The sequence below is a fragment of the Haematobia irritans genome, chromosome 3, assembly GCF_050003625.1.
Source record: "Haematobia irritans isolate KBUSLIRL chromosome 3, ASM5000362v1, whole genome shotgun sequence".
In the NCBI taxonomy this organism is placed as follows: Eukaryota; Metazoa; Arthropoda; class Insecta; order Diptera; family Muscidae; genus Haematobia; species Haematobia irritans.
The window spans coordinates 35,921,659-35,937,225 of record NC_134399.1 but is presented as its reverse complement, the minus strand read 5'-3'; the positions used below and the strand labels follow the sequence as shown (position 1 = coordinate 35,937,225).

The 15,567-nt window shown below is 31.9% G+C and overlaps 1 protein-coding gene and 1 long non-coding RNA gene across 2 annotated transcripts; one reads left to right on the top strand and one right to left on the bottom strand.

Moving 5' to 3' along the window:
* Window positions 1–1,813: 1,813 nt before the first annotated feature.
* SMC6 (Structural maintenance of chromosomes 6) lies at window positions 1,814–9,778 on the bottom strand. Its single transcript, XM_075302124.1, has 17 exons — window positions 9,427–9,778; window positions 9,130–9,364; window positions 8,317–8,590; window positions 7,139–7,265; window positions 6,031–6,108; window positions 5,802–5,974; window positions 5,534–5,737; window positions 5,267–5,466; window positions 4,874–5,199; window positions 4,487–4,809; window positions 4,203–4,422; window positions 3,900–4,070; window positions 3,465–3,821; window positions 2,594–2,677; window positions 2,306–2,530; window positions 2,118–2,248; window positions 1,814–2,044 (listed from the first exon to the last, which is right to left on the bottom strand). The coding sequence occupies exons 1-17, from the start codon at window positions 9,538–9,540 to the stop codon at window positions 2,020–2,022; spliced, it is 3,267 nt and encodes a 1,088-aa protein (XP_075158239.1). The 5' UTR covers window positions 9,541–9,778; the 3' UTR covers window positions 1,814–2,019.
* Window positions 9,779–12,099: 2,321 nt separating this feature from the next.
* Window positions 12,100–13,916, top strand: LOC142231549 (uncharacterized). The gene is made up of 4 exons (XR_012720824.1): window positions 12,100–12,587; window positions 12,653–13,061; window positions 13,126–13,457; window positions 13,522–13,916. It is a non-coding gene; the product is annotated as an uncharacterized LOC142231549 (long non-coding RNA).
* Window positions 13,917–15,567: the final 1,651 nt, after the last annotated feature.

Sequence of the window (15,567 nt, the reverse complement as noted above, 5' to 3'; positions counted from 1 at the left end):
TTTGATTTAGTTGAATAACTAAAGCTCTTTTATTATTTTGTTTAGTCAATTTAATTAAAAAAAATAGTAATTGATACTATTCTTTCATAAATTAATATCTTAATAATGCTGCCAAAAAGCATAGCCAAAAAGAAGTGAAAATCTTCTTTTTGGGTCCGGAAGTGGTGCAAAATTGGCGGAGAAGCGATGAATGTAATATGAAATTGTCATAGAACGAATGTCCACCGTTTCAACAGCCGTTGCAATGAATTTGCATCACTTCTTAAGTTGTGATCCAAATTCAGTGTTTTGAATGTGAATTAAAAAATTTTGTTTTGTTTTCCCAAATAATTAATTTTTATATTTTTTATGATTTTTAATGCATTCTAACGCTTGTTTGAAACGTTTTCCCTCGAATATTTTCAAAAATTCTATAAAAATTTCTATAATGAATTTAGCATATTTGTGGCAAAATTTGAATAATTTGTACTATTTTATTTATTCTTACCTTTTTTAAAAGAAAACAAAAAAATACGCATTAAAATATGAAAAAATGAAGTAAAAAACTTCCTGTGCAGTTAAAATAATTAACTTCTTTGTGAGGACATTTTTGGAAGTGCTTTTAAAGTTGTGACATTAGAATAACTCCCAATTTGTCGAGTTATTTTGATGCCTATATTGTTATTCATTTTTATGAAATAAAACATTAATTGAACCTATAAGTTCAGTCTATAAATTTTCAGCTAGGGGGGCTATAGCCCCCCTAGGAAAATTGTCTAGCTACGCTAATGGATATGGCCCTATGCATGTTTGTTAGAAGGCATATAACATCTTGTACAGAAATTTCATCCGGATCGAATGAAATTTGTTCCTGCAATAGGCTTCGCATGTCAAATCAGTTTATGTGGGAGCTACATATAATTATGAAACGATAGGGTACAATTTTTTGCATAATTGTTACAGGGGATATAGTAACAGAGCGCACCAAATTTCAACCGGATCGGATGAAATTTATTCCTCCAGGAGGCTTCAGTTTATATGGGAGCTATATGTAAATAGGGTTCGATGAGGTCTTCGAATAGGCCCCAGAAATCAAATTTGGGGATCGGTTTATATGGGAGCTATATGTAATTATGGTCCAATAGGGTCCAGTTTTTTACATAGTTGCCACAAGACATATTCTAACATCGCGTAGAAAATTTCTATCGAATCGGATGAAAATTCACCTCAAAGAATCTCCAGAAATCACATCTGGTTTATATGGGAGCTATACCTTAAAGTGGTCTGATATGGCCCATTTCCAATACTATCCAACCTACATCAATACAACTACTTGTACAACAACAAGTAGTTGTATTGATGTATAGCTTGTTTTTTCGGGAGTTGGCGTGATTTCAGCAGGCGGACCAACAGCCGGACTAGAATATCTCAGAATGTCACCACGATCCGGAATATATATACTTTATGGGGTCTGAGACAAATATTTCGATGTGTTGTAAATGAAATGACAAAGTTAACATACCACCATCCTATGGTGGAGGGTATAAAAAACACTAGTTTCCAAAAAAAATTCATATACACTTCATGAAAATCAACTTTTTGAGCTGCTGAATTCGAAAAAAAAATATTTATGGAACAGTTTTTGAGATATCCCGTTATTTTCAAATTTTCGCTCTTTTTTCACTAAACACAATATTTCTCGAGTTAGAAATGTCCGATTATAACGTTGTTGGTACTTAAATGTTTAAAATTTTTTTTTCGAATTCAGCAGCTCAAAATACATAAGAAAAGTTGATTTTCATCAAGTGTACATTTTGAGTGTAAACTAATGTAATTAATCCTATTTCGAATTTAGATTTATTTTAAGTATTTATTAGAAAAATAAGAAAAATACACTACATAGAATAAACATAAAAACGAATTCATATACATAAAAAAGTTAATCTAAATATGTAATGTTTGGAAATTAAAACTTGGAAAACTATCCAATTTTTATATGCAAATCCAGTTGCTCTAATTCATGTTAGTTATAACAATTGTTCAATCACGATCTGGTTCACCAAGTCTAGAAATATGAATAAAAACAATGTTAAAAAAATTAGAATCCAAAAGTGCATTTAAAAATATAAATAATATACCTTAGAATTTTTATAAAGTCTTCCGACATCAGTGACATATCCTGAGGGGTTAAAAATGAATATTGTCTAAGCGGACGCTTACGGCCTTCATCCACCAATAAACGGGTCATGTATTCTCGATTCACTTCGTCCTGAAACATACATACATGTACTTACAATATACTTCATTTCGTTGTTATGCGACTTACCGTAAACACATCGTATTCATCCAAAAAATAAAATGGGTGATCTACACATGACCAAAGCGATATGAGGAAAGCCACTGTGCTGTACGAACGCTCGCCGCCTGATAACGATTTTGTATTAGAAACAGCGTTCTTGTTATGATCACGGGGTATAACCGAAAGTTTCAGGGTCTTTTCTTGGTGATTTACATCCAAACAACCTTCGAAATTTCTCAGCTTAAGAATCATCTGAAAATCACAAGAATCACTAGCAAAAACTCCAGAGAAAAAGAAAATCAAAATAATACTTACACTAAATGATATCTGTAACAGTAAAGCCATATGCTCTTTCAATTTTTTCAAAAAGTCGAAACGAAATTTCAAGGACTTTCGCAACTGAAAGGAAAATAAACGATGTTTATTTTGGATAAATAGTATTCGAATTTATTTATATTAACTGAAAAAGAATAATAAAATAGAAGTTTACGTATGTTAGGTATCGTGGAAGCTCTTTATTTTAGACTCGAACAATTTAAATGTCTTCAAGATATTAGTTTCCTGTTCTTATATTCATCCAATTTATGAATATTCTGTCTATGGACCTCAACTTGTGGCTATCAACAGGTGCGTGATTCTGTTAGAATTGTAGTTTTAGGTGATTTCAATTTTCTTGGCTTAGCTTACCATATACGGTTGCGTTTAGTCCTCTAACGAATATTTCTGATTCGGAATGTGGTTCGGACTTGATCGAACTCTTTTTCAATGAGTTGAAATAATGCTTACAAGGAATTGTTCTGAGGTTCTGAATGTTTTAGGGGAACTGATAAAAGTTTGTACCTGTACAATTTTTCACATATTGTCAATTTTTAAGGCTGTATTAGGAAAATTTTCACAATTTTGTACAATTTCTAAAAAAAATTTTCGACTTCTCACAACTTCGATTTGGAAAAGGTGAAAGTGTGTAAAATAATTTACAATCTTAAGTCATGAACTCAGCTGTTACTTGTAAAGCAATAGGTCCATAAAGAAGCAATATAGGTTGGTAAACGGGTACTAATTCCAATTTATTTGGCCACCTTTCAATTCAATATTTTCTTTATTCACTTCAATAATAGTATCATTGAACTAATAATAATTGACGTAGAGATAAAGGATTAAAATACGTTATTCTTAAAATACTTACCGTTAATATGGACCCTTTTATGTTATCATAATTGCCTTGGCTGGCCTCTAATGCCTCTTTCTTAGTGTTTATGAGTTCATGCATTGATTGTGGATCAAGACTCACTGGTTTTCCATGTTTCAACTTGGCTTTTATTCTTGATATTTCCTCTTGAAGTTGTTCCGCGCTGAGCTCGGTTTCAACACGTTCTCCTTTCTCCGACGCCATTTCCATGTGAATTCCTAGTTTCTTTGAAATTTCATTCCTTTCGTGATTTATTTTTTTGTTATGTTCTTGAATATCCGTTAGTTTGTTACGATTTGTAGCATCGCTACTATTGACGCTGCGAAGCTTTGCTTTAATCTGATCCGATTTGGCCTGGATACATGAAAACAAAATAAAATGTATTTATTAATTTCTTATTATTTAATATTTTATGTTTACACAAATACATGCCTTAAGATCCTCTATTTCAGCGTTTATATTTCGCAGAGTTTGTTCTTTGGATAAAAGTTCATCCTCATAATTTGATTTTTCATTATTAGCGTCGGCTAGTTTAATACGCTTTTCATCTATCTTTTTGTCCATTTCTTCCAATCTACCTTCATTCTCCTCCATTTCTTTTTTCTGGATAAAATATAGAAAAACAATATAAGCAATATTATCGAACAGGACTCACATTAGCGGATCACATTAGCTGGTCATGGAAACAATTTTTAAACAACAGACAAAGTTTTGCGATATATGTTTAGGCCTTACCAACAACTCCATTTCGTTATGAATGTCGGCATATTCAAAACTTTCTAGTTCTCTGATTTTATCCAAAAGTTCTCTACGAGTGCTCTCATGTTTTGCTAATAAGTCACGCTTTTCCTGTATTAGTTTAGCATCTTGAGGAATTTGTTGGGCCATACAATTTAGATCCTTATCAAATTCTTTGAGTTTTTTTTCAAGAGCCAATTTTTCATTTTCTAAATGCCTTCAAATAGAAGTAAATATTTTATATATCATATGAAATTATTAATAAAAAAAGAACATTTTACCTAAGGCGCTCTTCAGTGTTGACTTGTATTAAACTAGCTTGGGTTAATCGGCTGGAATACATACGATATTTTGGAGCAGGATGATATTCTAAAATTAAATTCGACCCTTTAACGACTATAACCTTAAATAGGTTTGTGGGAACGTTTTCACGTTTCGATGTAATAGACTCTGCAATTTCCTTGTTTTTAGTTATGAGGACGGATTCAATTCTAATACGATCAATGAGACAGTTTATAACAACGGGATCATTGCAACGGATTTCGTTTAAAAGCAAAGATGTTCCTTTTGGTGGTGTTACACAACCATTGCTAACATCATATACCTATAACCAAAAGAAAATATTAAAATATTTATATTTAAAAAAAATAGTCATTTTGCTTTCTTACAGATTTTGCAAATTTTGTAGTTATTATCATTGGTCTTCTTTTGTCATATTTTGCTAATATTTTTTCCAAGAGATCGCAATCTTTTTTGTTATTAACGAGAAATGCTCCCAACAAAGTTTTGCCAAGAATATTCTCCACTACATCGCGAAACTCGCTATTAGGCACTTCAACATAACTGCCAATTGGTCCTCTTGGTAACTCAGAAAACAGACCCTGCTTATGGGCCTTTTTTATGTCATTTATAAGGTCGAACATATGATTTCCGTATATCAATATTTTATTCTTTGTACTAGCCTTAACAGTGGCTATATTTGCATTATGAAGACCTTGAAGATTAAACAAAAAACACGATAAACTTTTTGTTTTTTTTTCATATTTCTAAGTAAGCCTTACGTATTTCGTCGGAGCAATCCCTTTGGAGTCGTTTTATCTCACTCACTACTTGTTCTTTTTGGGCTTTGCTGTCGATGTGAAGTTTAAGTTCCCTTTTTATATTTTCAATCATGGGATCTATATTGGTTTCACACTGTTTCCGGTATTGATCAATTTCGTTTTCATTTTTGGCTCGTAAAGCGTCGACATCATCTTGATTCCTATGTTTATATGTTAGTAAAATGAGAAAATAAAATAAATAAATTATACAATTTTTAATTTTTTTACCCTTGAGAACGTTCATGTATATGCTGTTTAAGAATTTGTATTTGTTCTTCCAGGCGCGATTTTTTATGCTTCAGTGAATCGAGAGAGCTGGAAATATCCGCCGAGCGTTTGGCTATAGCGTCAACTTTACTTTTTATTTCTCTATATTGCCTATTTTCCTGATCATAATTACTATTTTTTTCATTAATATCCTCGTTGTATTTGCTATATAACATTGGAAACACTTTAGTATAAATTCTTTTACAATAATATGAAAGCTACAATATACCTTATTTCAGCCTTTAATTGCTGATTAATTTCGTCTTTATTTTCTATTAACCTTTGAAGTTCATTTTCTCTTTTTTTATACTTTTCAAATTTGTCATCAATTTCCTGCAGCTTTTCCTCATATTGTGTCACTAGAAGCCATGCGTGCTCTGTATCTCTTTGGTTTAAAACATCCTAAAGATTAAAAAAAATAATATGAATTTCTTTAACATTCCCATTTCATTTGTAACCTTCAATTTCTCAAAAGAGAGTAGTTCCTCTAATTTCTTTTCATGTTCGGCAATGTCCTCTCTCACTTTTGTTAATTTCTGTAAAAAAAATACACAATTAAGTAATAAAAATAAATAAAAGACATTCAAATTTAAACTTTAAATTTAAACATTTGTAATCTTTTTCATTTAGGCGTTTATATTGTATTATGGATACTAAATGGGAAGAACCCTAATAGCACCAAGCGATTTTGTCTTCTGTTTTCTTTTTACCATTGATCATAAAAAAGAAGTAATGTATATGAGTGTAAATCGGGCGAAAAATAATTATATCTCAATCTGAAACTATTTTACAATTTACGCCAAAATTTAAAGCAAATCAGGTAAAATTCTGGCTTCAGGGCCATAAAGGTGCATATAGGTCGAAAGATATGTATAGAAGCTTTATCTAAATCTGAACCGATTTCTTCCAAAATCATTAGAGTTATACTCTGACCCAAAACACATACTTGTACCAAGTTTGATTGGACTGCGACCTAGACATTGATCACAAAAATGTGTTCACACACAGAAAGATGGACGGATATTGCTAGATCGACTTGTCCAGGGCTGGCCCTGACAATTATTGCCCATGACACCAGATGTCTATCTCGTCCAGGTGTTACAAACATATGCATTAACTTATAATACCCTGTTTGATTTTGCTGCACTATTTGCCTAAAAAAAGGATTTGATTTTGATATGAAAAAGATTTGAATCGTCGACCGATATTACTCACCGGCATATTTAATTTTTTTTTTTAAATTATAAACCTCTTTTGTTGATTATATTCCAATGTATTTATTTAACCCCTTTTTAATTATTTGAAATTATTATTCGAAACGTTTTGTATTTAATTTATGGTATACTAATTAATTTTTGTACAATTATATTTCTACCACTAACATTCGCATACTATAAGATTTAAAATATTGAAGTATGTGGAAGCAAAACCAAATAAATCGAAAAATTGGGCGAAGATGTTAAGTGTTCATCAGACCATCCTCGTACAAAAAAAATATTAGTACTAAACAATTTTTATGAGATTTATTTTTCTTTCGAAGCAAATAGAATTTCTTGTATGACTTACTGTTTCATAGTTTTTTAACTCATGCAAATGCGTCTTATGAAGATGAAGAGAATCATTGAGTTTTTCTAGAACAACATCAATCTGTGTGGCTTTAAGAAATAGGTTGTAGTTTTTCGACGGCTCCAAACTGAAAAAAATAAACAAAAAATATTAATGTAGTTTCTAGAATATATGGACATGTGGCACATTTGGATACGCTGGAAAATAATCTCGTACTGACCGTGAGTAATAATAGGCTTTAGTGAATGAATAACTTATAGATTTATCATAATCTAATTATTGATTGAATTTAAATTGTCTTGAACCTGAGAGCTATATTCATTAATGATAACGTATTTTTCGTAAGGGTGATTTGCTTCTTTATCGCGATTTGGTTAACTAAGACTGCGGGAATGAAATGAAACAAAAGTTATTTGTACATGAGGTTGAACAGCTTTTTACTCAGTTGCATACCGTATTAGACAAAATTCTCTGTATGGCAATTGGGTTTTTTGACAATTTTGGGGTATTTTTGTAAAAATCGAAACCACAGGTTTTTATCATGGTTTTTATCATGGCTTATATCAATTAATTTTGTATGTTTTTCTTACATATCACTACACGCATAGTAGAAAGTCTGCTAAAACAGAAGTCACTGTTTGCTCTTATATTTTAATACTTTCTGCACTAGCGGCCAACAATTCGTAAAATTTGTAGGTTCTGAAATGTAAGTATTTTAAAAAACTAAAAATAATTTTTTCTTTTGTATATAGTACGATCTGCAATCATTTTTTTTTCTTTTTGCAGTTAGGTCTTAATTTGAAAAATATTCAGATATTTTATACAAGCACGCTCTTAATTTGTGTTCAGATAGCCCGTAGTTTACATTTTTGTTTCAGCCAAACTAAAACATATCTAAAGGTAATCGTGTTTAAGAAATAGCACACATTGTTTGCTTTTTCAGTAGACTTTCTGCTGTTTTAGCAGATTTTTCTGCGATGTCCACTAACAAATTTATTTGGGTGTTTAAAAACCTAACTCCAAATTTTGTTGGGAAAGGCTTAATTTTGTTAGTGTATTTTAATTCAATTAATTTAATTACTCATTTTATGAGGATAATAATTATAGCCACACGCACTCATTATTGGCACAATTGCAGTTTCACAAATTTTACAAAAAAAAAAAAAACAGGTACTTACTCTTTAAGAAATTCTCTTGCACTGTCTTGATTAAGAACAAACACAGGGTTATCAACTTGTACATTGTGGTACATTAAAATCCTATGCAAATCGTCTACTTTTTTACTAACTGTATGGCCGGCAGCATCTTTAATAAGATAAGATCCAGATGTCAAAGATATTGTCCGTATCACCGTTATTTTATCTCCATAAGTTTCCGGCTCATATGGTTGGGGTCCATCATTTGCAATAACAATTTCAATTTTGGCTGTAGATTCGCCATTTTTTATAAAAGCTGCAGAAGAAAATATATACCATACGAAAATACTAATTAAATAAATAAAGATGAAAAACATGAGAAATTTATATACAGGTATATGGTCATTGCCTATGAAAGTAAACGTTGTTGTTTGTTAATATTAGCTTTAAATTTGTGCTATAAAAAATCTTATTATTGAAAACGAGGTGTACAAACGACGTGCTCCATCTACATGTTTAGCTAGTAGACTAATTTCAAAATATCAACTTACAATTCCAGCAGAACATCAGATTCATAGAAGTTGGACGTTAGATCAAAAGTATAGAGCTCAACCGAAAACTCTGTATTATTATAAGGTATTAGCATTAAACTGCTCAATATATTCTTAGTTAGAATATATTGAGTAGAAGTTAGAACTTCTTATTGCAACGAGCTATATATGCAAATATCTATGAGCCTTCTGACATTGTTTGATTTTCGATTATAATAACGTCTAAATAGATGCAACTCACATTTCGTCTAAAATCCCTATACCATAAACTGGTAATTGTCAGACGTACGTATTTGTAGCTTACCTTTTGCACTCCGCGATCGATTCGTTGTCTTGGCGCTTCCTCCTAAACCCAGAACCAAGGCAGCAAGTACAGCACTTTTGCCGCTTCCGTTACTGCCAACCAAAAAATTGACGCGTGAATGAAACTCCACTAGCAAATTGGAATGACACATAAAATTGGTCAAATGCATACTCAACAGTTTTCCACATCGCCTAGTATCTTCAATGCCTTTGCCGTTTACCCCTTGAGATTGAGACTTCAAAATAAAAGACAAGGAAGCGTAAATATTATCTTTAACATAATAATTTGGTTACCTACAATATTGGCATTTTGGGAATCTCCATAATGGCGTCGTTTGTTAGGACCATCGCTGGTCGTCGATTGGTTATTTCCATCACAATTCTTTCTTTTGCGCACCAAACTTAAACTCATTTTGAATTATCAAAATTAGTAAGAATTTCTTACTAAGTATTGGCGGGAGGACGAGTTGATAAGTGGGGACCACGATGCAAAAATTGAAATTGAGGACTGTTGGTGTAAACGATTATTCAAATAGCATTTAGTTCCAATAAATTGAGCGCTCAACTTTAAATCTTCAAAGCCTTCCGACTGACTGTCGTTCTTCTTTGTCGTCGTCGCATTTGCAGTTGGACAGCGATGAAGAAGAAGAAGAACAGAGAAGCCGCATACCCTCAAACAACCCCCTCCCTTAGACGATCATATGCCCCCAGGACCAGTGTTGCCAATTTGGTGCTTTTAGCACCAAATTTTGTGCTTTTTGATTTCTAAAAAGCACCAAATTGCCTTTTTGGTGCCTTTTCAAAAAAAGCACCAACTTGGTGCTTTCTGGCATTTTCATTTAAAGCTTTTGGTGCTTTTTTTATTTTGAACAGTATTAAGTAATTGATACACAAATTTTGATTAGACTTTCAAGAGCTGAAGAAACTCAAATTTATTGCCAAATATAGAATTTGATTGTTATGAAGTTGGTATTGATTAATTTTTAATTAATATTGTTATTTAGGGTATTCTGTAGGAAAGTCGAACGATGAGTGCCGAATTTTTGAATTTGGTAAAGATTTCATTAAAAACGTTTGTATTAAATTCACAACTGAAATAAGCATATATCCATATATTAATATTTTGAAAGTTGAAAAACATCACTGATCAAAATGAATTGGACGAAAGCATTAAAACTGATCAAGGTGTATACTAGAATTGCGTTTCATAATGGTGAGTACTAAGTTTGAGTTTTGCCGCAAAAGTGAAAACTATATCAGTAAAAAAGGCATAAAATTATGCATATTTGCTGCAAATTTTATTATAACTTGATGGAGTATAGCCAAAAGCAAATTTTCACAAAGTTTGTATTCCTTAAAATGAATTATTAAAGAAAAGTAATTGTGAAAAAATGACTATTTGAGCAGCTAAACTCGATCTTAATACCCACCTTAACTTCATAAAATTCAATTCACAAAAGTTCTATGATACATCTTCGGAAGTTTTTTTTTTTTTTTTTTTTTTTTTTTTTTTTTTTTTTTTTTTTTTTTAGTAGAGCATTTAATTTTCGATTTTGTGGTGGGGAAGGTGGTATGTTAGAATTTATAATTTATTTTTGGTGCTTTTTGGCTTTGGGGAGTTGGCAACACTGCCCAGGACATATATCGGGACCGGCATTGTAAAAATGAACGCCGTTCAAAATGTGTTGGTCAGGCCTAGATGCGGGGCAAAAGAAAAAAAGGAGCCGAGGCAATTTTATCGACGCCGTAAGCAATAGGTCTCTTCGCGTATTTTTCAAATAAAATGTATCCCGAAGGCAACACAGGGGTGTTTACTCAAATAATTAGCTTAGAATTCAAGTTGAGAAATAGTTGACATAACACGGCTCTAAACAAAAAATACTCTTAGCAGTAGAATTAATATAACAGCAATAACTTCACAAGCTAGCCTGTCAAATTCAATATTATTCAAATATTCCTCAAACAATTTTCAATTCGAGACATATTTAAAATTAACATAAACACCCATTTATAATTTAAATTCAATGCCAAAAAAGTAGGATTTACGTATATATGCATTTCCCCGCCAACATTTTTTAGATTTTTCGTCACTGCCCTGCCATTACAAAATTCGATTTTATCCTACCATTGACTTTTAAGTGACACTATAAAAACTGCCAAATGTGATGGGAAACGTACCAAAAAATTGATATTATTTTGCCATCGTCACTATTGTTTTTTGAATTTTATGAAACTTCTTAGAATCCCAACAATGTCGAAAACAGTCATATACGATATCCAAAGTCATATACGATATCCCAAGTCATATACGATATCCAAAATGTAATTATAAGATTTCATAGAAATATTGCTTTTAGATCTGTATTTTTATTAGTTCTCAATTTGTTTGAAAAATACAAAGCCACAGATCACTTCGAATGTGCCTGCCGGTACAAAATCCTGCTGATGCTGGTGTACTAGCGTCTGGCAATCAGTGTTTTTATACTTGATCGGTGCAGTATCAGATCAGCGAATTAAAATGTGTTTGAAACCAAAGACCATTAATAAAGAAGACGTGAATTGGGCTTTGATAGTGTTAGTAATAGAAAACGGAGATTAATATCATACTTGTTGGAAAAGCGCTCCGAACTTATAATACGTTCGCACTAGACACGAAATCCTCGAAAACGAGGATTTTGGGCGAAATCATCCAAGATCTCAGTAGATTTGCAATGGGCAAATATCAGCTGGCTAGTAGAGGATTCCAACAAAATCTCTTTCAAAATCCCCTATACTGCCTTGTACAACTGTGGTTTTAGTACTAAAAAAGCGCTTTTTGCAACCCTGCCCCAATTTTCCTTCTGGATGAATGGGTGTGTGCGTGTGCACATACGGGTTTGTGTTTGTATTGATATATTTACAAACAGCTGTTAAATCCTCAAATCAACGAAATCTCGTTATTTTGCCAGTCCGAACACTTGAGATTTGTAAAGAGATTTGAGTTCTAAATAGCGAGATTTCGTGCCTAGTGCGAACGTAGTATTACTGGTTTGATGCAGACATTTCATGCAAATTTCTGTGTCGGTTGCACTAAATTATTAATAAAATGTTTCACAAAGTGTTTTTGTTCGATTAAGAGTTAAAAAAATTGCTAAAACCCAATAAACACAGGATGAGCGTTTTTCAAATGCAACACCTCTTCAGTTTGAGGGTAAATATCATTTTCAATATAAATTCAACTTGACTTGAAAAAGCTCATCTTCAAATTGTCTGCGAATTACAACCAATTTGGCAAAATGTTGACGAAAACTTTGAAAATGTGTTGAAGATAATTGGAGAAAACTTTGACAAAACACTACCCTGAAATGCAACGAAAAAACCACATGGTTTTCAATACTACTTTGGACAACAAAGTTCGTGGAAGAAATAAAAAAATGTGGAAATTTTTTAATAATCAATTGAAATTGCTTACAATAATTGGTAAGTAAAACTAAAACACGAAATGAAAACTTTAAGGAAGTCGCTAAACTCAAACCTCTTTGCAGACAACTAAAATATTTGGATGCTGATTCTTGGACACATTAAGAGGCTGGCCGATGAAAAATGGTAGTGGCTTATCGAGAAGAGAAAGTTTCCATAAATCAAAGTGCAACCAAAAAAACTTGGTATTTATGCTTTTCCATATCAACAACTACTGGATGATAATTCGCAATTCACAAAATAAAAATTAAACCGATGATGCGATATAAATTAAACTATCGATGTGATATAGTTTTATATCGCATCATCGGTTTAATTTGTTATTTTGTGAATTGAAATTGCTGGAAATTTATTCCAATTATCTGGACATCAAGTTCCTGAAAATTGCCAGTATTTTAATAACAACAATTTTGTAACACCAACGTTCTTGAGGAAATCACGAAGTACGTGGTCAATTGGAAGAAATACAAAATGGTAAGTCAAAATAAAAAGTGAAATGAAAACATAATGGAAATCACAAAACTCGATTGTTTTGCAGAAAACTAAAATCATTGAATGGTATATTCTTGGAAGATGTTGGCCGATGAAAAACCGATGAAGGAAACAACAAAGAAAAGTTTTCAGAAAACTTACAAAGTGCAACCAATTAAAACAAAGTGCAACAATTCCTATATCAAGAACTTCTGGATGAAAATGTGCATCATTGCTTTAATTTGTTATTTTGTGAATTGAAATTGCTGTAAATTTATTCCAATTATCTGGTCATCAAGTTCCTGAAAATTGCCAGTATTTTAATAACAACAATTTTGTAACACCAACGTTCTTGAGGAAATCACGAAGTACGTGGTCAATTGGAAGAAATACAAATTGGTAAGTCAAAATAAAAAGTGAAATGAAAACATAATGGAAATCACAAAACTCGATTGTTTTGCAGAAAACTAAAATCATTGGATGGTATATTCTTGGAAGATGTTGGCCGATGAAAAACCGATGAAGGGAACAACAAAGAAAAGTTTTCAGAAAACTTACAAAGTGCAATCAATTAAACCACAGTGCAACAATTCCTATATCAAGAACTTCTGGATGAAAATGTGCATTACATCAATTTACATCCCGTCATCAGTTTGATATTTTGTGATTTCCTCTTGCTGGAATCTATTCTAACACACAAGCCAGCAAGTTCCTCGATAGTAATTATTTCAAATTGCCAGCATATTAATGACACCAACATTATGGAGGAAATGGAATTATACATGTAAAAATGTTTAAGATATTTAAAGTTGTAGTCATAGTTTTATTTATTAATACGTTTAATAAGATAACTACATTTTGATTGGTATTATATTATTTTTATATATTATTAATGTTATTTTTAAGATTATTATATTTGTTAACGAAAAAAATAATAAAATTTAAAAAATCCCTAGAAATTTAGTATTGACTTTCAGTTAGAACTAGGATTGACTTTCATACAAATTGTGGTTTGAAAGTATTCGCAACAATGGTAATTTTTTATTTTTCTCACATTGAAAACTGTTTGAGAAATTATTGAGTAGCGATGCATTTCAATTTGAGGATTACAATTGAGAAATTATTGCTATTGTGTTGAATTTTACTGTTGAGGGTAATGTCTGTTTTTTGTTGAGAACACGATTTTCTCAACAATTTCTCAACTTGAATATTACCCTAATCCTTTGAAAAAATGTTTGAAAAATTATTGAATTTTAGTATTTTTCAAACGTTTGTGTTTATTGGGAATAAGCGAATTAAGTTTTGTTACGAATGCAAAATGAAAAGAGAAACCGAAAAAAAGTTGCAACGTCTCATGGAACATGTATGATATTAATCTCTGTTTTTTCAAGAAAAAGAGGAAGAGCAAGCTTATCTCACGTCTTCTTTATTAATGGTCTTTGTTTGAAACATACTCGAGGATGTGTTGAAAGCAAGCCCAGTTATATTTATGTTTTCTCTCTAAAGGCCGGTACTCTGTTCGGTTTTCGCGTTGAAACTCCATACAAAACCAAAAAATGCGAAAAATTTGCGAAATTTTTTCCATTTGTGATACTTTGTTTTTTCGTGTTGAAAAACTGACGTTTATAGCACGGCGCCATTTGCAATGTGAATTAAGAAATAATTTATTTATTAAAAACTATTTGTGCGGGTTTATAAATCAAACACGGACCATATTTTTGTTCCGAAACTATACAAAGGATCAAAGGAATAGCAGATCAATTGCCCAAGGAAAAATAAAATGTTATTTTGTAAAAACAAGCAACAACCACCAACTTAATCCAATATCGCTCCCTGTAAAATAGCGCTCCAAGCTACCTAAAAAAACGCCGCTTTCTATGTGCGAAATAATGGTTTCCATAAAAATTTTTCGCAAGAATGAACATAGTACCGGCCTTAACTAAAATGGGGTTGTATTTGAAAATGGCTCGTACTTGTATTTATTGGGCTGGTATAATTGTATCTCAAGGCATATTAAAGAGGTAAAGTCATGCAACCAGGTGACTAATATCGACATTCATCTTGTCAAAGGCTTTGTTTACGTTTAGTAGGTTTGTTTACATTCTTTGTGTACATAAATATTACAATACAACAACACTACACATACACAAAATGTCAACTTAAGTGACCTGCCATTTTAGTTTGACTTTCTAAATATCATGGGGTGTACACACGTTTGCTCGTGACTTTACCTTTAATTAATATGCCTTGATTGTATCTCGGATGACGACGTGAATTTGAATGATCTGTCAAAAGTGAGTCGGCTTCGTTCTCTGCCGCTGTAAACAGCATATGAAATTGTTTCTGACACTTGTTTAACGACTACGCTTTTTTCCATTCGGGAGTTGGCATCACTGATTAGCGGCGTAACAACATTGAGCAAGGCGTCAATTTTTTTTGACCGGCTTTTGCAAATTGAAAAAATGTATTTGTTTGTATTTGTTTTATTTACGTACATGTATTATGTAGG

Coding starts and splice junctions, on each gene's coding strand:
- SMC6 (XM_075302124.1), bottom strand. CDS start 9,540: ATGAGTTTAAGTTTGGTGCGCAAAAGAAAGAATTGTGATGGAAATAAC. Junction 6,109..7,138: donor AGTTAAAAAACTATGAAACA/GTAAGTCATACA, acceptor TTTTTTTTACAG/AAATTAACAAAAGTGAGAGA. Junction 5,200..5,266: donor GGATTGCTCCGACGAAATAC/GTAAGGCTTACT, acceptor TTAATCTTCAAG/GTCTTCATAATGCAAATATA.